Source organism: Triturus cristatus, chromosome 7 (assembly GCF_964204655.1).
Source record: "Triturus cristatus chromosome 7, aTriCri1.1, whole genome shotgun sequence".
Taxonomy (NCBI): Eukaryota; Metazoa; Chordata; class Amphibia; order Caudata; family Salamandridae; genus Triturus; species Triturus cristatus.
The window spans coordinates 1,483,961,176-1,483,987,727 of record NC_140590.1 but is presented as its reverse complement, the minus strand read 5'-3'; the positions used below and the strand labels follow the sequence as shown (position 1 = coordinate 1,483,987,727).

The window sequence follows — 26,552 nt, the reverse complement described above, 5'->3', positions numbered from 1 at the left end:
CCAGCTCTTGGTCAGATGACCTCAGTTCAGAGTTCAAGAATTATATACATTTAGGTAAAACTAAAGAAAAGTCTTCGGATTTAATTAATCTTCCAACTTAAACGTGAGTATTACAATACATTTCATTCTGTATATGTATTACTATTCAATTAATTGTTAATCTTACAATTGCATGTAAAAGGATAATATTAAATAACACTCTGTGCACAGACAGTCAGTTTGCATGTTTACGGAATCAAAAACTTTAAAAAAAAGAACTTTATGCAGCGGTGACCGGGTTTAGTACCCTGTAGTAACTTAACTAAATCTATCTTTTCTATTAGTATGCGGTCCCATATCCTAATTGGGAGCCCAGAAAAGGCTGATACTGAGCACATATCGATCTATATATAATGAAGTAAGTGCTCGTGTTGGGTAAAGTACCCAAAAAGTGAACAAAGATCTAACTCAAACTATCTCAAAATGTCATTTTTACTAACCTAAACGTGTCTAATATTCAATAGCTCAAAATAGAAAAGGAGAGCGTGGTTGCAAGAACAAACACCTAATGCTCTGTGCTCGTAGCTCATAACTGTAGCTGGTGACCCACACACTTCATCCGTCCAATCTCTATAAAGGTAAACAGAAACAAAAGCTAGGTTAGTCATATCTTCTAAAAAAGATTAGGCTATGTACATTCATGCTTCATAACCTTTTTGTCCACTTCATAACAATTTTGTTCCGTATTGTAACACCTGTTTTAGGGAAATCACATTTGCTTTTGAAGCTGGAAACCAATTCGCATTTTTTTTTTGCACAAAATAAACCCTTACACAAATGGGACGGTGTCCCCAAGGGACCCCTTCCCCTTTGTGAATGTTTGTAAAACCATTTTTAAGAGCAGGCAGTGGTCCCACGGACTACTGCCTGCTCTTAAAAAATGAAAAGAAAACTTATCATTTTTTGTTTTGTAAAGCATCTTGTTTTTCTCTAAGGGAAACGGGCTGCTTTACACATAAAAAGATTGCTTTATTGCAAAGCAATCACGGACATGGGGGTCTGCTGATCTCCTGGGGGGTCGCAAATTGCGACCTACCTCATTATTATTCATGAGGTAGGTCATTTGTGACCTATTAGGAATAGCAAAACGTGTTCTATACACGTTCATACATTGCATTTTGCAATTTCTTAAGCAATTATGGAATGGCAAAATGCTATCTACATACATCTGGCCCATAATGCGTACAATTAAGGAGTTGTGTGATTGTATGCTAAAGAATAAAGATATCTGTTACAAAGCTCCATTTGTGACATGTTTCATTTATATGCTCCTGGGCTGGGGGGGACGCGACAACTGGCAATGAGTAGGGAATACGTGCCCCAAAGGAACAGGACTGCACTCCCTGAAAGTTTGCGACAATAAGCAAACTGCTTGTGTGTGCCATGTGTACCTCAGATCGATGAGAAGCAGTCTGAGATCGGCGTGTGTGGAGTCAAAACGCTATTGAAGCCTATACCCGGCCCTTGGAGCAGTTGAAGGCCTGACTGACGAGCACATTAGAAAAGCCCGCCAGAATCTGCTGGTAAGGCCAAAGGAAGATATACTACACTACACCAGAACACAGAGCCATCACCCATGCAAAACATTTGCTAAAGACTGTGACAACCAGGTATAGAAATAGAGATTTACTCACCCGCACAAGCAGGTGAAGGGCCACATGAACTTGAATCTGATGTAATGACTTGGCCCTAGTGAGGGGCTGATGTGTGCAAAATTGCAAGTGTCAACCAGTACAACGAACACTGTTCGAAAAATATATACGTCTGATGGTGACAAAAGAAAGCGGATGATATCATGCTGCTGTATTCCTGAAAAAAACTCTGCCATTTGACATGGCTAAAAAAAAGAACATTGGTTCCAGTTGGGCTGCATGGATTGAAACATTTGATGACTTCATAGATGAACTAGAAGAAGAATATGAAAGGAAAATCATCAATTACTTAAAAAACCTTGCAGTTAAAGAAGTGAAAAAATTACCAAATCCTGAAGCAAAATCGTACCAAAAGGTAAAAGAAGCACTGAAAGCTAAGTTCAACCCAATGCCGAATGTCGACTATGAAAGATACATCTTCAGCCAGGCACGTCAACAGGTTGGTGAAATGATGGATGAGTTTGTTAAAAGACTTAAGATACTCATTAAAGATTGCAAGTTCTGTGATTTCACCAGTGAAGAAGCCATGTCAGAATTATTGATGGCTGCATTTCCGATTCGTTTAGAAGACGAATGTTGTGAGAAACTCATAGTCTGGAGAAAATGCTAAGGGCTGCGAGAGCCAAAGTGCAAGCAGATTAACAGGGGGAGAGGATGTAGCCTTACAGCTAGAGTGGTCGACCTCGAAGCCGGGGAACCTGGTTCGAATCTCAGCAATGATGCTCAACTTCCTTTGATTCTGGGCAAATCACGTAATCTCCCCGTGCCTAACAAAAATGAATTTGTCCTTGTGTAACGAAACTGGTGCTCATGTAAAGCCCTCTGATAACCGATATCTTTGGGTCTAGTTTGCGCTATATAAAACTCTACAAAAAAAAAGCTGCTGAAATGGAAGCGGGAACAGTCCAAAGTGTATTGGCCCTGACCGTGAAAAGGAAGCAACATAAAAATTATATTTTCAATGTGGATTTTCATTTCCCCACTTAGGTAAATGTCCAGCCATAGAATAGACGTGTAAAGGTTGCAGGAAAGAAATCAATGTCATTATGGTCTGCAGAGCAAAAGAACATTTAAATGCATCACGAGGCAAAGACAAAATGAATGCCTGTATGTTCCAGAATCATTCCATCCACGCCCATAAAACCAAAAACCAACATCAGCTATGACAAATGGAAACAAGACCAGACCAATTGTTATCAAGTTTATCATGCAAAGGCTCTTTGTCATCACTATTGAGTGCTGATGAAGAAAAAGGGTGAGCGTTATTGGTTGCTACCAAGGAACAACGGGTGTATGTAGGAATAGCTGCTTGCAAAGAAGAGCACAATTCAAAAGAATCTCAACAAACAAAATGACAAACTTTATTTGGACACTGTCCTAAAATCGCACTGAAAGTGAATGATCAACCAGTAACATTGATCATAGACAGTGGTGTTTTAATTAACATCATGCCGCCTGTGGAAACGTTTAACAGCCTGTCTCCTGTGCCTTGCCTCACTCCATCAGGTACAAAGGTGTACATGTGGGCTGCGTCTGAACCACTGCAAAGCCAAGAATCATTCATGGGCCCATACAACACAAAACAAGTGTCAATACAAACACCAGCTCATGTACCTCAAAGAACTTCATCCAGTGACTGTCTACTCAGTTTTGCCACCGCTGCTGACATGGGACTGCTATCACTCAATTACAACCTTCACATTGAGTCTGACATGATGTGTATGTTCCCTTCATTATTTCATGGTTTAGGCAGACTCAAGAAAATGAAAGTGCAACTTCCTATCCATGAGAACATTCGCCCTCTTGCTCAGCGACAATGCAGAATCGCATTCATTTGGGAGAAGCTGTCAAGAAAGAACTAGAGACACCGTTGAAACATGACATAATTGAACGCTCAACCAGTCATATGCTATGCGTTCTGCCCATAGTGGTAGTGCCAAAAAAGGACAGTGGAGGTGCGTTGATATGCGCCATGTCAATTAAGCAATCAAGAGAGAAAGACGTCCTGGTCCTCATATAACAGACATGATCATGCAATTGAATGGAACCAAAGTTTTCTCTCATCTCGATTTGAACAAGGGATACCATCAACTTGAGCTAGAAGAGAATAGCAGGTAATATTACTACTTTTTTAACTCATGTTTGTTTGTTCAGATACAAATGTCTAAGTTTTGGAATATCTTTGGCTGCAGAAATATTTCCAGATGTTGTACGCCAAATAATTCAACCTGTTACACATGATTTCAATTACAGTGATTTTTTTTTTTTTTTAATTTTATTTTTATTGAGCAGAGAAAATCTCTGGATCCAATTTCCAATCGCTGGAATCGTGGAGATAGCGAGAATTCCAATCTGCCCTCAGGTTTTGAGTTCCCGGAATAAATTCCGCTCTGAGAATGATCTTGTGATCCCAGCAGAAATACCAAATCTTTTTGGCAATATCTGAAAGGTTCTTGGACCTCGCTCCTCCAAGACGGTTTATATAGGAGACTGCAGAAAACTTGTCTAGATGGATTAGAGTGTTGGAATTCCTTAAAATCTCTTTGAAGCTCATAAGAGCATTCAGAGCTGCTAGCATTTCCAGTGAATTTATGTGAAGGGACTGTTCTAACAAGGACCACCTTCCACCGGTCTCTAGATTGTTTAGGCGAGCACCCCATCCCCGGGAGCTCGCATCTGACTCTAGAATGAAATCTGGAACGTTCCCAAAAATTGCTTTCCTGTTCCATGCCTGCAGATTTTTTAACCACCAGAGAAGATCCTCTCTGGCATCCTCCGACAGGGAAACTGAGTCTTCGTACCAAAGACCCTTTCTTAAGGCTTTTGCTTTTAATCTTTGTAAACCCCTGTAATGGAGAGGACCAGGTGAAACCGCTTGGATGGAGGAGGAAAGGTACATACATATTTTTCGAGTGCAACATTTGAAACACCACAATTTGACCAATGATTGATGTTGATTTGTTGATTGGCTACTTACTAAGCAAAGTGCGGAGTGAAATGGATTTTCATATTTTATAAGCAGTCACACACAATTTCATTGTCTGTTGACTAGTTAAAAAATATAAATAATAAAGTGCAAATACAAGATGTAGCCACAAGTTAACTTATAGCTCAGCTAAAACACAAGACAAATACAAGATTCACTGAAGACAGAAATTAGAATCCCGATTTAAAGTGCCCAGTGCGATTGCAGCCGAAGTTAACCTTGGCAACTACAGTACTCTTAACATCACAAATAAAGTGCAAATGCAACATTTGAAACACCAGAATTAGACCCACCATTCATGTTGGTTGTTAATAGACTACTTACTAAACAAAATACAAAATGCTAAGCATTTTTATATTTTGTAAGCAGTCACATATCATTCCATTGTCTATTGACGAGTTGGCAAATAAAGTGCAAATGCAAAATATAACTACGAGTTAACTTATAACTCAACTAAGACATAAGATTCATTGAAATCCAGATTAAAGTGTCCAATGCATTAACAACCGGAGTTAGCCTTGACAAATACAGAACTATTAGCATCGAATAAAAATATAGACGAATAAAGTGCAAATGCAAGATAAAACGACAGAGTCGCATATAACTCAACTCATCTTAAAGCTCGAAGGACCTAATAAGGTTCTAAATTATAGTGTCAATGCATAAGCAGCCAAAATCTGCCTTGTTAGAATACAGTATTATTAACATTATTACTGTTTAAAGTGCAATTGTGCTAGCAGCAAAGCTTAGTCGTATAATACAAAATATCAGGCAACAGGGTAAGATGCAAAATACCGATGGCAACCATTTAGAAGCTGCTAAAATCACATAAAAAGGAGAGCAACATTAACATCAATGAAACCAATGTAAAACTTATACAAGTAGGAAATCGTTGCCCCAATCCATTTGGGGATCAATGGTAATTTAATAATTAATACTACATTGCTCTAGAACAATTAGAGAATCCGCGCCATCTCTAAAACCTATCCTTGAGTAGGAGTAATTCTTCAAATTTTTTCCAGTTTTTCTTATATTTCCTTATGCCCCCTACTCTTGGCATATGCCTCTTCGAATTTCCAAATCCTTTTCATTTTATTAAACCAATTTAAATGATTCGGAATCTCCTTAGATTTCCAATTTTGAAGTATCAAGGAACGTGCCACCATACAAGATATGGCTACAAAAACCCTGTCGGAGCTAGATAAATTGGCCTCGTCCCTTGAATACCCGAATAATGCAGTTTCGATCTGGGGAGAAACACTCATGCCTGTAACTGCTCCCAAATCGTTGAAAATCTCCTCCCAAAACTGTACCAGTTGCGGGCAAGAAAAAAAAATGTGTAGCCATCCTCCTTCCTCCTCCTGGTGACAGCGAAAACACCTGTTGGGATGGTAAGGATATCGTTTCTGAATCATAGATGGGGTCCAATAAGCGAGCCATCTTGATAGAAAGGACATTCTTTTAAAATTAGCGGCACGTAGAGACCTATGCCCTAGAAGGCATACTTTTTCCCATTCCCTAGGGCTAAATCTGCAACCAGTATCCCTTGCTATTTTTTCGATATGGGAGACTATCCCCTTTGCCTGTTCATCCTTCCGCAATACAGAATACCATTTCCCCAATCCCAAAAGCTTGAAGTCATAGAGTTCAACCATGGTGTGGTGTGGAGTATTCAAAATACCCTCAATATTGGAAATAAAATGAACTATCCGCATATATTCAAGAAATATGGGCTTTCTACAACCTTCTGCCCTATCCATTATTTCTTGCCAGGATATTATTTTGTTAAGGGCGATGAAGTGTTTAAGTTGAGAAAACCCACATTCGCTCCAAATCTCAATATATCTTAATTCCAAATGGAGGCCCAAACTGTTGCATTCTCCCAGACCCAAAAATTGAAAGCCAGAGGAGTTATTTTTTTTTAAAGACTGCTTGAAGCCTAAACTGAACTTCTCGTAGAGACTTATAACGGGTCCTCTTGGGTAATTTAGCAGTTTTTAAAAAGGCGGGTATTTGCGTTCCCCCTTCTACTATCATTTTATCAAAAAAAAAGCTATCATAAATGCACTTATAAAAAGTTAGGTCAACCACTAAATTCAATAAGGCAGCCTGATAATATGTTCGTATCTGCGGAAGTGCTAGACCTCCTTGATTTATGGGCAGCTGTACTGTAGTTAATATTACTCTGGGAACCTTTTTTGCCCAAATAAATTCCCTAAACAAGGTATCTAATTCATTAAAATAAGTTTGATTAATGCGAATAGGGACATTTAAAAACAAAAAGATTAATAGAGGGAGAATGGACATTTTAATCAAAGAGACTCTCCCTATAATTGTAAGGGGGAGTATTGACCATTGTTCGAAAAGGCTCTTGATCTTCTGTTTTATTCTAAGATAATTTAGTTCAAATAATTTCTGATACTGATTAGTGACGTAAATACCCAGATATCTAATTGGGTCAGTTTTCATGGCTTGGAATCTCAAATTATCAGGAAGAACATTAGGATCAATATTGAGAGCCAATATCTCGGTCTTTTTTTCATTAATTTTATATCCACCGATTTGTTGAAATAAAGAGAATTCTTTACAGGCAAGCACAAGATTTTCTTTAGTAGGGGTTAAATACAAAATGATGTTGTCGGCGAACAACTTAACTTTTGACATCCCTGGTATAGGAGGAGAAATAGCAGCATTATTACGTATTTTTAAAACCAAGGGTTCAATAAAAAAGGTAAAAAGTAGCGGGGAGAGCGGGCAGCCCTGCCTAGTTCCCCGTTTTATTATAATTTCCCCTAATTGTTCCTGATTAATAACCACCTTTGCGCTTGCACCATAATAAATACTCTTTAACATATTAATAACCTGTTGTGAAAAACCGAAACTCCTTAACGTTAAGAACAATGTTTGCCAATTCACAAGATCGAAGGCTTTTTCTGCGTCGACCATAATTATTGCAGCAGGGATTTCGTTTATGTTAAAAAAATCTAAGGCATGAATTAAAAATTGAGTATTAGTAGCCATAGATCGACCTGCTATAAAACCTGTCTGATCCTTATGTATTGTTTCTTGAGCAGCAGGGAGGAAGCGCTGAGCCCAAACTTTCATTAAAATCTTGTAATCAGAATTAAGTAAACTAATTGGCCTAAAGGAGTTCACATCTAAAGGGTTCTTGTCTTTTTTCACAAAAGATACTATTAAAGATTCTTTAAATTCAGTAGATATAGTTGCACCCTTTCTAATGTCGTTAAAAAGTCTCTTTAAAGGAGATGCTAATTCTTTAACAAAGACCTTATAAAATTCGATCGGGAATCCATCCTGACCACATGCCTTTCCCCCTGCAATAGATTTGATTGCATTTATAATTTCTTCTTCCGTTATTTCATTATCTAGTTTTTTAATTCTGTCCCCTGAGAGTCTAGGAAGATCAATGTCCATCAAATACTTTGAGATTTGTTCATTATTAACCGGGTACTCAGTTGAATAGAGCTGTCCGTAATGGTGGAGGAAAACCTGTGAAACACTCTCCCTATCTGATACCACTAATTCCGTGACAGGGTCCCTGATGGAAGTGATTAGAGAGGATTCCATTTTTTTTCTGGTGGAATTGGCTAGCAACTTCCCCATTAACTGACTCTCTTCATACATTTTTTGCTGATATATTTTGGAGTTGCATATTTCCTCCAAGATAAAAAAATCTCTTAATTCCCTACTAGCTTTGTTGAAGGAATTGGGGGAATGATGTAACATTAAGGCATATTCTTGATCTGCCTTGTTTTGAAGATTCTCAATTTGAGACTTCCGAGTTTTAGACTGACCGGCCATAACAGCTATTACTTGGGCCCGGGCCGCCACCTTGAAACCTCCCCAGATAGCAAAGGGGGTGGCGGTATTATCATTGATCTCAAAATAGTGAACAATCCATTCCCTAAATCCCAAAATCCAATCGTCATTTTGCAGAAGGAGACGATCCATCTGCCACCTAGATCGTTCCTTGTCTCTCCCCCCCAAAAGCAATGAGACCCCAACCAGTGCGTGATCAGAAAAAGAGTTACTACTGATCCACGCCTTTGTCACCTGTATAGATCTAGATGTTAATAGATAGTCTAGTCGGGAGGCCGAAGAGAAGCGATTAGAATAAAAGGTAAAAGATTCCATTTCTTGATGGAGATCCCGCCAAGAATCCACTAGCCCAAACTGTTCCATAATTGTCACCATAATTTTTTTGGTATTGGGCTTCGACTGTCTTTTATTTTTATTAGTGGTGTCCTTCCTAATATCCATAATATAATTAAAATCCCCCCCTAGGACAATCTGTCCAGGAGAACTAATCAGCTTTTCATGGATCTGGGTCAGGGGTAGTACATCATCGGATAATGGGCCATAGTAGTTAATAAAGTTTATTATCCGACCCCTAATTTTAGTTATTACCCAGATCCATCTCCCTAAAATATCTCGAAATACTTGAAGAAACTCCCAATTCATTTTGTTCGAGAAATAAATTGCTACCCCCCTCATTGCTGCCCCTGAGGAAGCAAAAAAGGCCTTGGAGAATTTGTTAGGGATGAACAAGTTGGGGGAGTTGGATTTAAGATGAGTTTCTTGAAGAAAGAGAACATGGGGGTCCAGAAAAGCGGCCCATCTTATAAGTGCACCATATTTCTTCTTATTTAATATCCCATTGGTATTCAATGACAAAATCTTACAGCTACCAGTTGCCATGCTTCTTTACTCTGCGAATCATTCCAGGCCTTCTTGCTACTGCTCTTTTTCCTGCTAACACCCAACCCCCCACCACCCTAAAAGAAATCCCTCCCCTGGAGATGTGGAACTCATTCCCCCTGCACCACGCAGGCCACATCTCCCACTTCCCATACTTGTACCTGGGTGTCATGTTGTTACACCCCAAGGGGCGATCATGGTCGCACCCCTCCTCCCGCACCAAATTAGAACAAGCCGAGGAAAAATATTACTTTTTTTTTTTTTTTTCTCTTTCAGAGCATCTTTTTTTTTTTTTTCCCTTCTTTCTCTTCCCTTTCCCTTTGTCACGGATATCCCGCATCAGCTTGAATACAACCAAAGAAAAAAAAAAATCACGCATGACCTGAGGAGCCTGATATCCCCTTCAAGCAAGTCTGGGCCTCCCCAATATCTGAAAACATAAAAAACCTCCCCTTCACCAGTACTTTTAGTTTTGATTGCTGAACGATAGATGCCTGAGCCCCATGTGCCTTGAAGAGATGTAACATCTTGACAAACTCTTTTCTTCTGCGAGCTGCCACAGCTGTCATATCGGAGAAAATTCTACATTTCTGTGTCTCGTTGAGGGGGAATTGACGTTGTTGGATAGCCTTTGCCAATACTCTTTCTTTAACTCTATAGTCAGCAAAGTTTAGAAGAATTGTTCTTGGATAAGGAGAATTTGGAAAGGGTTGGGCTGGGATTCGATGTGCTCTAGTGATTGACAGATCTCCTTCATAGTCAGGCAGTACTTGCTGCTTTATGAACGTGCTAACCCAAAGGAGAGTCTGGGCCCCTTCAATCCCTTCAGGCACCCCCACAAGGCGCAGATTAGACCTCCTGGAATGACTTTCCAACTCGTCAACCTTCTTCTCCAAATATCTGTTCTTCTTGTCCGCTTCTTTTGACTCGGTCATCACCGTCACCAATTGATCTTCGATGGTGGAAATTCTGGCCTCTACCTCAGAGAATCTAGTGGGGAGACCCATAATAGCCTCTTCGATTTTATCTAGGCGCTGGTTAAGGGTATTGATCCCAATTTGCTGAAGCTTTTTCATCTCCCTTATTTCTCCTAAAATTAAATTCAGCATATCACGGATGTCAATTTGAAAATTTTCCGACTTCTCCGAGCCAAGTTGCGGTAAGATTCCAGCGTTGGATGATGGTAAAGTTAAAAGTAATTGTTGAGATTTTGAACAGAAATCCAATAATTGCGGCCGTGGAGTTTGACTTAACTCAGGTTGATCTAACGGAACTGGCAAATCCTGGATCAAAACAGGAGTATCTACCTGCACACCTAGTGTAGATGGCACCAAGTTAGGGTGGTCGGTGTCTCGTCCCCCGCCTGTAGATGCTGATCCAGTTGCTGGAGAAGACATGCCGAAATCAATAGGCTGTAGAGATACAGGGGAGTGGGGAGGTGGTATACTTTGTTTTTTAGTAAATAAAGGGAATTTTTTCACCTCCTTTAGCACCTTTTGCACCTCCTTTTGCACGTTACTACCGGTGCAGACATCTTGGTTACCCCCTTCCGGGCTAGCATTTGACTGAACCACCAACGTCTCCTGTTGCAAGGTCTGATTATCGGCCACCATGGTGAAGGACGTATCCTCATCTGAGGTAATGGGTGAGCTGCGACTATCTGGTGAGGAAGGGATAGCCCCTATGTCGCTTTTTTGACCTACTAGGCGTGCTGACTTGGCGAGAGCGCGACGGTTTTTCTTCATTTTCTGCGCCTCAATTCTAGCCGTTTTAAGGTTAGCGACACCCTCCCTCTGAGGTCTCACCATTTTCAACAATTAGGGAGGTAGAGTTCCCCCCCCCGCCAGCGAACTCAGCAGCCCGAGGGAACTTAAATAATACCCCAGTATGATTGTCTGTCTGTTAAATGGTTTAAACAACCCAGTCCATGTTACTAACCAGCAACCCCCTTTTAATCCTCCTTACGTCTTGGTGCAAACTCAAGGTGTACAGAGCTGCCTTTTAACGTAGTCAAAGCAGGACCGTGGAGCTGCAGGTTTAATGTTTTCCGGCAAGATGGTGTAATCAGACTATTCTCCTCGTTTTCCTCCGTTTCACTTTCATCCAAAACGGCAGCTGAAGGCATGGAACTTCTGCTCGTATAATCTTAAGCAAGTTCGCATTATCACTGCATTTGACCTCGTTGTCCTTGTTCGTTCTAACGGCTACAATCTGCCATCAGCGCTGGCGTCCGCGCGCGGCGTTTCAGCGAGGTAGGGAGGAGGAGGGGCCATGGACGCGCCTAGCAGCGTAGAGGCGTGGTTCCCCGCTGCATCCCGTAGCACAGTGATGACATATTGGTATTTGGGACAAGACAAAAGGAACATGATGAAGCTCTTACACAAGTGTGCCAATTACGTTCTGATACAGGTCTTACTCTGAATGCAGCAAAGTGTGGTTGTTTCACAAAAACAAACTCAAATTTTTTGGGCACATATTCTTGGAGGGAGGAATGACTCCTGACCTGGTTAAGGTGCAAACAATGTCATCTACGTACCTCCCACAAGATGTCACCATGCTATGGTGTAAGCATTGTAATTTACTTACCCCCCACAAGATGTCGACATACTACAATCCTTCTCAGGGATGGCCAGTTATTGCACAAGGTACGTTCTTGACTTGGGACTTTGAGTGCCCCATCAAGAGACTTGACAAAGAGAAATGTCCCATCCCAAAGGACCCCTGAATCTGATCAAACTTTCAAAAAAATAAAATATGCTATTGAAAATGCAACTGAAAGGGCCTACTTTGACCCCAGATTAAATACTGAGATCACAGTAGATGCAAGCCGGGTGGGGCCTGGGAGCTATTCTTGCTCAACACAATGGTCATCTAAATGCTCAGAGACACATTGTGGCCCATACCAGTCGAAGTCTGTCTAAAACTAAACATGTCTATTCTCAGCTGGAGAAGGAGAGTCTGTCTGTGGTGTGGGTCTGCAAACATTTTCATGTGTTTCTGTATGGAAAAAATGTCATCATCATCACAGATCATCAGGTATTTCTCACCATCTCTGAAAAACCCAAAGGAAAAGATGCCTCCTCGCATTCAGAGGTGGAAATTGCAACTGCAAGAATATGATTACAAAGGTGTACACAAGCCAGGGAAAGATCATAACCCTGCTGATTACTTTTCACAAGTAACGCTACCACACCACAGTTCAAAACGCAAAGGGCCTTCTTTATGAAAACTGTTGCATCGCTGCGTGAACAGCGATGCAACAGTTTTCACTGCGCCCTCCTTGCGACATGATAGATGCACCATATTTACTGTATAACGCATCATGTCGCAAGGAATGACATATTTCAGTATTACTGATGTATCTGTAGACGCAGTAATGATGCATTGTTGCAGTGTGACACAAAAGTGACGCAACTTTTGCAATGTGACCTTTCACATGGGGCTAGCCCATGTGAAAGGGCTTGCATCAGTCTTACGCTTGCTGTGAGGCAGGCGTAAGATTTTGACGCAGTGGTGTCCTAGAAGTGGTGCAGTGAAATCTGATAGATTTCACTGCGCCACTTCTATGAGGCTTTCTTGCGTTGGAACGCCCACCCTGAATACATTTACCTGATGCAGGTATAATGTGGTGCAGGGCTTTACAAAGTGATGCATCTGCCTAGATGCGTCACTTTGTACAGAGGGCGTAATGTGGTGCATATTTTACGCCGCTGCTCTGTCACAAAATGTAACGCAGCAGCAGTGCAAAAGTGACGCAGGCACTCAGAAATGAGCCCCAAAGTGTCATAGGAGTATGTTAATTTTATTGTAAGGTCTGGTATACCACCGGATCTATCTATCAGAGCATCCATTGACTATGTCGGATCGTCCTGCATATGCCTGGGAGAGAGTGGCAGTTGATTTCTTTTGACCCCTGAAGAATACACGTCATCCTATGGCGATCATTGATGAATATTCATGTTTTCCTTTGTTGGAAGCCTTATCATAGATAATACATGACAAAGTCATCCAGCGCTAAGATAACATCTTTGCAGAGTGTGGTATACCTGCTATTCTCAAAACAGACAATGGTCTGTCCTTTAACAGCCAGGAGTTCAAAGAGTTTCTGAGTCAACACAGCATCAAGCACCAAAATAGCACATGGCTCTGGCCTAAGGCCAACGATGTTGTCAAGCTATTTATCGGCACCCTCAAAAGAATAAGTCAGTGAATGTTGTGGAGAAAATTAATTTGAAACAAGCCTTGTGTCATGCTCTTCATGCCTATTCAATAACTCCTCACTCTACCACTGGTGAGAGTCCTGTCACCTTGCTATTTGGAGAGCCATAGGAACTAAGCTACTGCCGTGGACATCAGACTGATCAACAAACACTGACAAGGTTTGTGTCACAAACACTTCTTGAAAATGCAAAGTGAAAACCTATAATGATCGCCACCAACATGGCCAATAAACAGTTTACAACAGTGGGGTATGGGTACTGGTCAAATACAAAAGGAAGCGGAAAATGAAAACTCAGTTTTCTGTCGACCCACTGAGAGTTGGAAAGACACATGGTGACTGCAAATTGGACCAGAAGTCTATCACAAGAGACTCATCACTCTTTAGACATTTGACTCCTGAGAGCACGAATGAAGTAAACCCACCTGAACATCCAGATCAAACACCTGAGCCTAGGTCATCGGCAAACATTCCATGTACCACTCAACTTCCTCAAATTACTCGATCTGGCAGACCAGTACGAGTGTCTTGACGACTCATTGAGGAAATGTGATGTTGATTTGGTTGTACTTTTTATTTAAGAAAGGGTGAGATGTAGAGTCTTGATGTTATGAGCATTGGGACCTTCATGGTTCTGAGAGAACTTCAAACACGAATTACGTGAACTGCTGGGAGGTGTTAGGTTGTGGTTATTAAAAGAATATCATAATGTTTACAGTTAAGCAGTTGTGTGATCGTATGCTGAAGAATAAAGACAACTGTTACAGAGCTCCGTGTGTGGCGTGTTTCATTTACGTGCTCTCGGGCTGTGGAGGACACAACTGCTTCGTATATCTGTCCCTTAGAGTGGTGTTCCCATCTTGCCAAACTCAAAATGATCACCTGTGTTTTAGTCCAAATCTCTTGGCTCTATTTTCAATTTAATTGTTCCTCTCACCTCAATGTACCCATCAAAACCTGCATAAATCAAATGAAACTCTCCACCTCATCAGACAAATATTAAGGCACCATTGTAAACAAAAGAAAAGGCTCTGTTTACTATCATAATAAGACTTATCATCACAGAAGGGTTAAAGGCTAAAATGATCATAATTTGCAACTAAAATCTTAATTTTACAATTATGTGGTTACAAATTTTCAAACTACAATGGATTTTGTTAAAATAAAGGCTACAGGACTAGGCCATGAACACTGTTGATAAATATCCAAAGTTAGGATTTGTTAAGGTGAGGGCCCTTTTAACTTTGTGTTCTCCAGAATCCAAACAATAGAGACATCATGCCTTAATCATTTAGCCGATATTTGGTTTGATCAGAAGGCAGCCAATCAATAAGTCAATTACCTTTGGGATCTTGAGGTGATAAAAACATATTTCTTCTTAGTCTTCAGGTGCCTCGGGATCCCATCACGTGTCGTCTCTAACTTCGCTTCAGCCCATGATACACATGGAAACATAAACATAGAAATTATCTATGACGTTGATGGAAATATTATCAACAGGGAATACTCAAATTCTGACAGTGTGTGGTAAGTTTGAATCAAATGTTCACCTTCAGGAGTGACATGACTTGCATTCTTTTAAAATTAGAAATCTATATAGGGCATTTACCAGTTAATAGAGAGAGTGGATTCTAGTCTGTAACTGTGTACCACATGAGTTTTAATGTTCAAAATGAAATTAAATTAAAACAACAAAGCACTTATTAAACCTGATCAATAGAAAATCCCTTTACAATATATTATTTCATGAAACAAATGCCCACCATGTGAGTATGCTTCAAACGAAAGCTGGCTGATATGTGATTATGACTTTTGCAGGGCTAGATTTTTTGCAGCCTGGACCCAGACTTACTGAGGACTTGCATTGTCCTTGTGTCACACGAGTGGACGTAAGGCAACGCAAGTCCTTAAATGATATTTACTAAGCCACAGAAGGGGCGGCTTTCTTCCTTGCGTGATGTAATGCAACACAGTGGCTTGCCATGTGTCACATTTCGTAGTGGTAGGTATTGCAATGGTTGCGTGGGTGGAGCGTGGGTGCTCCCACGCATCTACCCATAGAACTTGATGGAGTCCCAGATTTACTAAGATCATTACATCTGGAAGTGCGGCACAATTGTGCACCTGCAGAGAATGGTGCAACAAGGAGAATTTGTTTTTCTCCTCTACTTCATCTAAGTGTGATCTTTTTAAATGTGATCTTAGTAGGTGTGGCTTATTTTTCTTCTGTTTCATGCAACGCAACGCAGCAAGCTCCCCTGACTGTATTGTATTTTGTGACTAATTAGTAAAACTGACCTACAATGTGTGCATGAATGTTAGCGTACTCTAGAAAGATTTTTGTTGATAATGACTTGCAAAGTTCTCTTGTCAAAAATTGTTTCCGCAATTGAATGCACTACTATAAGATCTTTGAGGCGCAAATGTAAATATATATAACATACTCTTATTAAAGTGTGTTTTCTTGTGGGTAAATTTCCATACATTTTTGTCATTGTCATGGTTTAATATATATTCATAAACTGATATGCACATTAGTTATCGATCTAAATGTACACATCATGTATATAAATAGGATGTGCGTATAATCTTCAGAAACACTGGGGCTGATTACAATGGCGGACGGACTTTAGTGCGTTCGCCATTGTCCCGGGGCTTGGGACCACCCGCCTATATGGTGGCGGCCCTGCACATGGAATTACAGTGTGTCCCCCACTGTAACGGTCGCATTGTGCATTTTTACCATTGCGTATGGTGCTGCTGGCTACAGCACCCACCGCAATGGTAAAAATACAAGTTGTGCATCTCCCCGCACTACCTGGCAGGCACCACGCGGTGCCTGCCACATGGTGCAGAGAAATGTTAGGGGGCACCATAGGTGCCCCCAAGTACAAAACTTGAGTGCTCCTGCTGAAGGGGGGCCTGCTATGGGCCCCCAAAGTACATCCCTGTCAGCCTGTGAATGGTGGTTGAGCCACCATACACAGGCTGGCGGGGATGCAGCATCCTAATCTGGCGGACGGTGTCTGCTAGGCACTGCCACCATTTTAAAGATGCTTGGTGGCTGACCCGTGGCGGACAGACTTTGCGTCCGCCAGCACACCATCCGTCATCGTAATATGGCAGGCAGAGAAGTGCTTCACAATGGCAGGGAAACTGCCACCGGCAGGCTGCTGGTGTCGGTTTCTACGTAATCGTAATTAGCTCCTTATGGTTAAAGTAAATATATGTTTTTACATGTATTATATTGCAGCCATTTCAATCAGTGTTTTTGCTTATGGATATAATACATGCCTACATGTTTCCTTTTGTGTTGTCCAGGAATTATCACTGCTGGACTGAAGCCTGGTTATCCCGAAGTCTTGACCTTGGGAAGGAGTATAGTGGATGGCAGATCTTGGATGCAACTCCCCAAGAAAAAAGTGATGGTAAAACAGCATTATAAATCTTGGCCTAAACACAGGTTTTGGGATGCTATTTTTCTTTCCACTTCTCAGTGACAAGAAGCCTGGCATCCATATGCACCCTATATGCTGGCCTTAATCCCACCCAATCGACAGCTTTAATCTACACGAAGTCAACCTATCCCATTAACCTCTTTCAATATATGCGTCACCACCCCACCATTTACTTAACTCTAAAACTTTATTATGAAAACCATAGATGCATTGATACATATAGAGTCCTTTTTTAGGCAAGCCAACATTAATCCAAGTTTGGTGTATCATAGGTTGCTTGAGGTTGGTGATTTACCGTCAGATATTCTGAACCAAACACTAAAATGGAAATGTAAGGAGATTCTGAGGAAATATTTTATTAATAACTTGTCAAGGTAAGATCCCAAGGGATGATGGTAAGGTGTAGAACTGTCCATAGGAGCTCTTACTTAGGACACACATATGGCTACCGAAGCACAAGGGTTACAAATATTTAACTATCTACATAACCAGTGCAATTGGATCATTGTATATGATAAAGAGCTTTATGTGCAATATGTGGCTGACAAGTTCATTTCCAAGCTGGAACAACTTACTTTTTCATATGGCTGCAATTAGTTAAGTACTCCATGCCAACAACATATCCTTTCTTACATTGTAATACATCAGCTAGAAAGTTTAAGCAAATACAATATACCAACGAGCTATTATTTGTATTCATACAGCCAACACCCTTTAGCTAAAAACAATAAAGTGTGCCTATGTCAACCAAACATAACCACTCACACATATTTCAAAATACACACATGGATAGCAAAAGAATAACAAAGGAGAGCGCATCATGGCACAACTTGTAGATAGCTCCATACACCCTCCCTTTGATGTAATGTTTAGGCTACACAGAAGTACCTCTATAAGACATTAATCTCCTTTTTCTGAAACTTTCCATTTGATTTGATTTATGTGTTCCAATTTTATTATCAACAAAGGAGTGTGGGTTTGAGGCTTTCTCACCTGAATTTGTGCTGAGAGAAACCGTTTTCCCCTTTTTTACATTTGAAGCCTCATTTGTTTTAATTTGTATTCAGACTTTTATTGAAATAAGATAAAAAATAGTACAAAATATACTTAGCTATAAGTTGCATAGGTAAATTGTGGTGAGACATAGAGAGAAAAGACATATTTATTTTATATTTTCCAGTATTTACTTATAGAGCCTTTACCCAAATTACTTATATAAATGTATACAGGACACAACAATTGAAAAATGCAGTAGATGACAACATCATGGGTTCAGTTTAATTCACAAGATTACAAAAAAGATCCTTTGTAGCTTGTCACAGAGCAGTCAGGCTTAACATAGTGGTAATGTGTAAAGTATTTATGAAGCAAGTCAAGCAGTAATAAAAGGAAACACTACACAAGAAAAATCCCACACCAATAGAGAAAAATAGAGAAAAATTGAATAAATAATTTAAGACCAACACAACAAGAATCCATTAGATTAGATTCAGTAGAACAAGAGACATGTAATTTTAAAGATTTAGGTGAAAATTGCACCAAAATGTACAAAGCGCCTGCTGTAATTATCTAACGATGCATCACGGTTCTCAGAGGCAATGCGTTGAACTGCATTGGCTCTCCTGGGACCACTGTTGGGCTGGCAAAGCATCTTCAGGCCCCCTTCCAGGGGTCCTGGACTGGGGGGTGGCACCACTTGGGAGGGCAGGACTCACAGCTGGGAGTGTCCTGGTGCTGGGTACAAGGTTTTAGGAACCTCTTTTGTCCCTGAGGCTCTGATCAGGAGGCCACCCAACTAGCCTTTGGAATCACTCTGGTGGCCCTGGGTTCAAAATACAGGTCTATTCCTTCTCACTCAGGCAGCAGGACAGCACAGCAGTTCAGCAGAATCTCAGTCCTACTTCCGGCAAACCAGCACAGTAGTTTTTCTTCTCAGTCTTCTACAGGTCCAGATGTGTGCTGAAGAGTTGTGTCTGAGGGACTAATATTTAAACCTGCTGCCCACTTTGAAGTTGGCGATATTTCTAGAGGCTTCCGCACTCCTGAGATGTCAGGCATGACCTTCCTCACTCCCTTGGCCTCGGCTTGTCTGAAGACACAGAAGACTTGTGTCAAACTCTTTGTGAGTGTGTTGAGGCAGAGGCTTGGTGATGTGCAAGTGTGGTAGGTGACAGTTCCTCCCCTTTGTTAAGTCATAGTAGCACATTCCGCCAACACCTAGCTTCCCTTTGTCTTTTAGTGACTGAAAGCAATACACAAAGACCAACTGTCAGCTACACCTGATCATGTGACCCAGGAAGCAGGCTACAGGCACCATATGGTTAGGACAAGAACATGCCAACTTTCTAAAACTCTAGCTTTACCATTAAACAGTGCTTTAAATTACAATTCTTTATACACCAAACTTAACCTTCCTATCTGCTCCCACTATTTAAAGGTATCACTTATTAAATGTAATAAGTTAACACAATATTATCCTATGGGGAGGTAGGCCTCGCAGTGGTGAGGAATGAATTTAAGAGGTTTTCACCACCAGGACATATAAAAATTAAAAGTGCATGCCCAACATTTTAAATACACTGCACCCTGCTGTTCACTTCCTAACATAGGTGTGCCTTATATGTATTAAAAAGGAAGATTTGGGAGTGGCAAAAGAATTTGCCAGGTCGAAATAGCCATTTTAAACTGCACACACACGCTGCAGTGGCAGGCATGAGGTATGTTTTATAAGACTACTTAAGTGTGTGGAACAATCAGTTCTGCAGGCCTACTAGTAGCAATTAATTAAAGGTCATGGGTAAATTGGGTACCACTTTACTAGGGACTTACAAGTAAATTAAATGTGCCATTGGATATAAGCCAATTCTACCATGTATAGGGGAGAGAAAACAATCACTTCAGCACTGGCTAGCAGTACTAAGGGCAACAAAAAAGAGATCAGCAAAAATAGGAAGGGTGAAGGGAAAGCATTTAGGGAAATATCACCCTGAAGCTGACAGGTCTAACAGGAGTCAGCAGTTCAAAGGAATACAAATGGGAAGATGCAGAGGTGGGTGAGGTACAATAAGAAGAAAACAAAGCAGAAATTAAAGACGCAGGAAGAAAATACAGTAAAAATAAGAGAACATACATTTGCATTATAAAGAAAAAGAAAGCCAACAAAGTTGAACATGATAAAGAGGGGTATGGAAACGATGAAATTGAGAAACAAAAGTTAAACGCAGATGTTTTTAATAGATTGCAGTGCACCAGTTTAAAAGTTAGACAGACTAACATTCAACGATGGAGAGTGGTAAAATAGCTGACAAAGAGAGATTACTAACCCACGTATGATAAACAAGAAAAAAGGCAATATTGGTGTCCTGTGCTCTTACCTTCTCATATTTACCCCTCCAATTTAAATAGAAAGCTTAAAACACGATCCTTCGACCTCGCAATTTTGAGAGCCCGTTTCTATTAATAAGAAAACAACATTATTGTAGCCCATATAATATTACTTGACATATATATTTTCCAGCAGTGTCCAATGCTATTGCAAATGTACCTCCAATAGGGAGGTACATTATCATAACTCATATTCCCTACCCCAGTGGCATGCTGTTGAGTTACCCTGCATTATAAAGCATTATAAAGTTCTTCTTCTTACCATTTTAACCTACTCATTGTTGTTTCATAGCAAATTATTTTGAAGGTTATATCTCAGATAGTTTTGTGGCTTTTCTGCCCTAGAATTAAGCGATTCTCATTATTGGTAACAAGGATGGAGGAACCAGTGAAGATGGCAGTGGGAAAGGTCTCTAATTGCTTCAACTCTTCACTTGCGGTTTGCTTCGTAATCAGAAACACACAAAGATGATGGGAGGAATGCTTGCTAATAGTTTTACTGCTGGCAATAACTTGGGGTAGCAATCCAACCCATTGTTTTTTGCTCACTTTACCACTCTAGACAGAGACCTGCATTATGCAAATCTGCACTGACCCTTCTCCACGTGGGAACAGTCCATCCTGAACTGCCAGATGATGCCTCCTCCAGAAGGGCAGATATACAAACCCTAGACTAGTTTCAGCCTTATTAGTCCTCTTCAGTGAAGCATAACTTGGATTCTACGGAACAGCCAGTAAGGTCTGGTCATAACTTTGGCTTTCTATGGCATGTTGGATATTTCCCATTTCTGTAGGGTCACTCCAGATCTTTGTCTTCTGTTGCTTAACTTGTTTTTTGCCTCTAGGTCTCTGCGCACTGAACCCGTGCCAACCAATGGTAAGGTTCTTGTGCCCTTCCTTTCACTCATTTTAAAATTTGTATATACCCAGTGGTGTAAAGTAGGCCCTCGCAGTCACCGTGGTGCATGGGGGCCCTGAACTCCAGGGGGCCCCCTCTGCACAGTACCCTGGCCTGAGAGCGCTTGACTGAGTCAGGAGGGGGGCCCATCTATGTTCTTTGCTGAGGGGGCCCCTCCAGTTTTGTTATGCCACTGTATATACCTAATTAGCATATTCAATTTACTTAAATGTCTCTAGCATATTGTACTACCTGTACTAAATTAAATGCCACTAGTGAGCGGCAGCACTCATTGTGCCACCCACTAAATAAGCAATGTAATAACCTTTCCCCAGTCATGCCACCGTAGCCTTTATGTGCAGTTTTTAAATTGCCATATCAATCCGACAAATTATCCCTTTATCAAGCCTAAACCTTCCTTTATACCACTTACAAGTCACCACTAAGGTATACAGGATACATAGTATTTAAAAAGTAGGCCATGTATATTTAAAGTTTTACAATTCATGGCAGTGAAAAACCTTCAAAATCGTTTTTCTCTGTTGCAAACCTGGCTCTCCCACTTGATAACACTGATTTACATTTACTTTACTTGTAAGTACCATGTAGAGTGGTATACTTCATATCCAGGGCCTATAAATTAAATACTACCAGTGGGACTGCGGCACCCATTGCGCCACTCACTTAAGTAGCACATTAAAACCTGTCCTAGTCCTGCCACTGTAGCCTGAATGCAGTTTTATACTTCCATGTCAATGTGGCATTAGAACCCTCTTGCCAAGCCTTAAATCCGTTTTATTACATATAAGTCACCCCTCAGGCAGGCCCTAGGTAGCCCATAGGGCAGGTAGCTGTTTAATTAAAAGTTTGGACGTGTGCATTTAAGTTTTAGATGTCCTAGAAGTGAAAACCTCTTACATTTGTTTTTCACTGTTGTGAGCATAACCCTTGGCATAGGACAAAATTGCAGATTCCTTATTAAATTTCCAATTTGGAGCAGTTAGCCGTTTCATATTTGGTGTCTTTAGAATTTTGATGAAAAACCCTACTTAATGGTAAATTCAGTTTTTTTATCACAATTTTGAAAATGGCACTTTTAGAAAGTTGAAATTTTTAAGCCCTTTGGCACCTGTAGCCTGTCTTTGGTCACATGACTGGGTGTAACTGACAGACTCCTCCCGGGCAGTCACACAATAAAGTGATTAGGTGTGCCTTAATGGGCCATCTGCTGGCAGGATGAGGGAGTGAGGCTGAGCACTGCAAACTTAGAACTGAATAGGGAGTGCTCTGCCCTCACCCAAAGAACATATTATCTCCACATTGTAACTGCAACCAGCCTGGAGCTGGGGCAGGAGAATCAGGAGCTTCCGCGCACTTCAAACTCACTGTCTAGAAGCTTCTCACACCTTCCAGAAGGAGGGCACCAGGGTAGAAAAAGGGGATATCAGACACAAAATCTCCAGTACTCTTCTGGGCCTGTGGACTCTGCCAGGAAGAAGGAATGCTGTGTTGCTGATATGACTGCTATTCTGCTGGATTGCTGACCTGCCTTTGCCTAGAATAAATGCTGGCTTTCAGCCATGCTACCCTGCTGCCCTGCTGTCATCTTACCTGGGGAAGAAGTACTGGAGTTGTACCTTGAACCCAGGACCTCCAGAGTGACCACAAAGGGCTACTTTGCTGGCCTCCTCCTAATCTGAGCCCCAGGGACACAAGATGGCCCCTTCACCTTTAACCCATACCTGAACCCAGGCGGAGTAAGTCCTGATGCTTCAAGTGGTGCCCCACTAATCCTGGACCCTGGGAAGTGGTGCTGAGGGTGTCCAGATATTCAAAATCCAAAAGTGAAGACTTGGAGACTGTTTGGCTAAAAACTGCTCTGAGAACCAAGAGGAAACCAAGACCAACCTACTCACCTATCCGCCTGAGATGCATTGCCGGCTGAATTGACGTCTCGGCTTCTCCTGCTACGTTCTTCTCCGCAGCAGCTAGTACATTTCAGCAGTCCTTGTTCTAAGGGGCAGCTGGTCTCATTGAACTGTCTTCTGCTACAGTCAAGAAGGCTAACACCGCGCTCTATCACTTTAGAAATGCAGGGCTGGATTGTATTTACAACAATACGGTGCAGCATTACATTTCTCCCTGCACTTGCGCTAAATTTAGCTGCCTGGCACCAACACAGGGACCCTTGCACCAGAGTGTAAGTGTGCCTGCTTTGTGGGAAATTATTGTTTATGTGCCGGAAGGTGTGCAGCACACATAGAAGTTGCAAGTCATCATTGATTGTTTATGTGCAGGAAGGGATACCTTCCTGCACATAAACACTACTTCATGGTGATTTGCTGTTTCTATGTGTGCTGCACAATGCAGCAAACATACAAACAGCAAAAATGAGGAAAAATAAAGCATTTCTCCTCATTTCGCCTTGCTAGGACAAATTTTGTCCTAGTCTTATTTTTGGCACTACCCCATATTTATGTCACACTTGTAAATACGGGGCAGCACAAAAATCAGTGGGTGTTGCGGTGGAACGCTCACCGAAACACCCATTGCCCACCCCTTTCACGCTAAGTATAGCGTGAAAGGTTGCCTTATTCACAAGGCTGCGTTAAGCCATGTTAAGTGGCTGAAAGCCGCCTTGTGGATAAAGCAAAGCCGGTATCTCCACAGGAACATTGATAAAAAGTGACCTTCCTGTGACGATAGGGGCTTGTAAATATGCCCCTAAGTCTAAAGGTAGAAATCATCACCAGGGCTTGGACTGAATGCTATCCAATAATGACACTTCCTCTTTGAACACCTCCCACAGACTTGCCCTGCTGAACTTTACCTTCTCAGAAAAATTTTCTCAGAACTTTTTCTAACTCGGAAGATAAGCGCTGACCTGGACATATTTTTCGGCTTCGACCTGGTCTTGCGCAACTAGATGTCCGTGGTTGGCACTTTGATCTTTAAGCTGCTAGTTTTTACTAAACAAATAAAAAACCTCTGAACTCCAGCTGTACTAATTGGATTTTTGTCGTTTTGGTGTCAAATAATTTATTACAATTTACTCTATTTTTCTAAACCGGTTTGAGATTTTTCTTGTGTTGTGTTTTCATGCTATTAATCTTTGTGTACTTCGTTAATACTTCACGCATTACCTCTATGTAAGGGCTGACTGCGTTTGTGCATTACTTTTGTGACTTTTTTTGGTTCACCCTGCTTTTGCTTGATGAGGGCTCACACTCCAGTCAACCAACAAACCAATATCTTGCAAGCAGGGGGGCAAAAAATTGGCCTTCACTACAGGTGGGCACTGGGTATAACAGTGGCAGTCCCAGAACTTCTCCTCAGGACGTGTGCAGAAATGTGAAGAATTAGAAGAAGGATTGTCCTGCTGTCTGAAAAACCTGAAGGAAGACTGGACGTGCTTGCCTTGAACCCATTACACAATGGACTCTAAGGGTCAGTTGTCTGACCTCCTGTTAGAGCTAGAAGGATACAACAAACTTCTATTCTCTTTTCTTGCAACTGCCCAGCTGACCCATACCAACTAGACCTCCCCTGGACCCTACTGGGGGTCTCTGTTGGAGTGAGTCCTAATCCTCAAGTGGTTCCCCCTAGTTCCTGGAACCTTGGCTGGTGTTAAAGTGTAATCCTCCAGTTCTAAAGCTACAAGAAGTATGACTTAGAAAGTCTTAAGCTACTGCCTCAAGAATTGGCATAGAAAAGGAGTGCCGTCCAAGCTGCAGCTGTCAACATTGAATCACCGATCAACTTTGGCTGCTGGTTTTCCCTGCTTAAGGAGCTCTGACTTCCAGAGAAATTCCTAAGTCCAAACGTAAACGCCTTCATCTGGACCACTGCTGACCAGCACGCTGTTTGAATGTTTGACATTCCTTGGTGCAGACTTCTCACTTTGCAAGCTTAGAACGTTCTGGTCTTCATTGATGACTGAATCAGGACCCCACTCTTCAGCAACCTGCCGTCATGAAGCCCTGCTTCACAGCCAGTTTGCAGCTTGCCCTGCTGACAGCTCATTAATGGCAACTTTTTCTCTTCATAAAGGTCTGAAGACAAGCTTTCTACTAGTGCAAATCTAGTCATTGTATTTGATTAGCAATCCTTTGTGGTTGACCTTAACTTTTGACTTTGACCCAGTCTAGTGTGACCAGACAATCACGGTTGGCACTTTGTGTGTTCCACTGCTATTTTTAATTCAAACTTCAAAAATTCATTTCTCTGGTTCTACTGAATTTTGTCGTTTTGGTGCCATTTTATTTATGTGAAGCACTCTATTTTTCTAAATTTGGAAGTTTACTTGTGTAGTATTTTCACTTTATTGCTGTTTGAGTGCTTCATAAATGCTTTACACATTCCCCCTAAGTTATGCCAACTGCTTTGTGCCAGGCTACCAGAGGGTTAAGCACAGGTATATTAGTTTGACTTTTCTGGTTCACGCTGATGCGGACTATGATTATTAGTTGGGGTAGGTTCTCACACCCCAACTAATACTCCCATTTCTTTCAGGGCATTATATATAACACACAAAGGCACTACTGGAAATTGCTCAGGTAGCGTTGCAGCTCATTTTTTTTCTCCTACTATACTACTCTAGATAGCGGCTTCAACATTTGTCTGGGGTTGCCTGTGGCCCCTTCTGGAAAGGGCCTTGTCTACTTGTTCAGGATAGACTGTTCATATCAGGAACAGAGCCTGTAATAAATTGCATAAGGCAGGCCTTTGTCTGAAGCATTTCTCCCATCTCCTCTTGGGTGATTTATATACCATCTTCGAAGGCATGCCCAGACGTGGGCCTCTTCTCGTTGTTCCATAGAATCCAAGCTATAACTCATGAAAGAGGTCTAAAAAGGCCAAAATGAGTCTGGGGTTGCTTGTGTTCCCTTCTGAAGGGAGCATTGTCTGGAAGTTGGGGAGGAACTGTTCCCACGAGGATCTGGATGTGCATTTGGAGGAACCTCTGTCTAGAGTGGCACAGTGGGTGAAATCAATTAGTTGGAATGCTACCCTGAAAGATAGGCAGTGATCAGGTCTGGACTGGGAACAGAAACCTGCCCTGGCAAACTGCTCAGCCGGCACCCCCCTGTGGTAAGGGGGAGTGCAGCCGAGCAGTTTGCGAGGGCCGGTTTTGGACGATTTTCTTACAGGGGACTGATATTGCCGGTCCCCGCTAAGAAAAACAGACCCCCAGGGG

At 41.4% G+C, this 26,552-nt stretch overlaps 1 protein-coding gene across 1 annotated transcript in view; it reads left to right on the top strand.

The window, feature by feature from the left end:
* The window catches only part of LOC146812225 (protein-glutamine gamma-glutamyltransferase E-like), a 261,472-nt gene that overhangs the window by 209,872 nt on the left and 25,048 nt on the right, over positions 1-26,552 (top strand). Inside the window, exons 7-8 of the mRNA XM_085619255.1 lie at positions 14,998-15,142; positions 16,937-17,043. Of these exons, the coding sequence (XP_085475381.1) occupies positions 14,998-15,142; positions 16,937-17,043 (252 nt within the window). The remainder of the gene's footprint in view (positions 1-14,997; positions 15,143-16,936; positions 17,044-26,552) is intronic.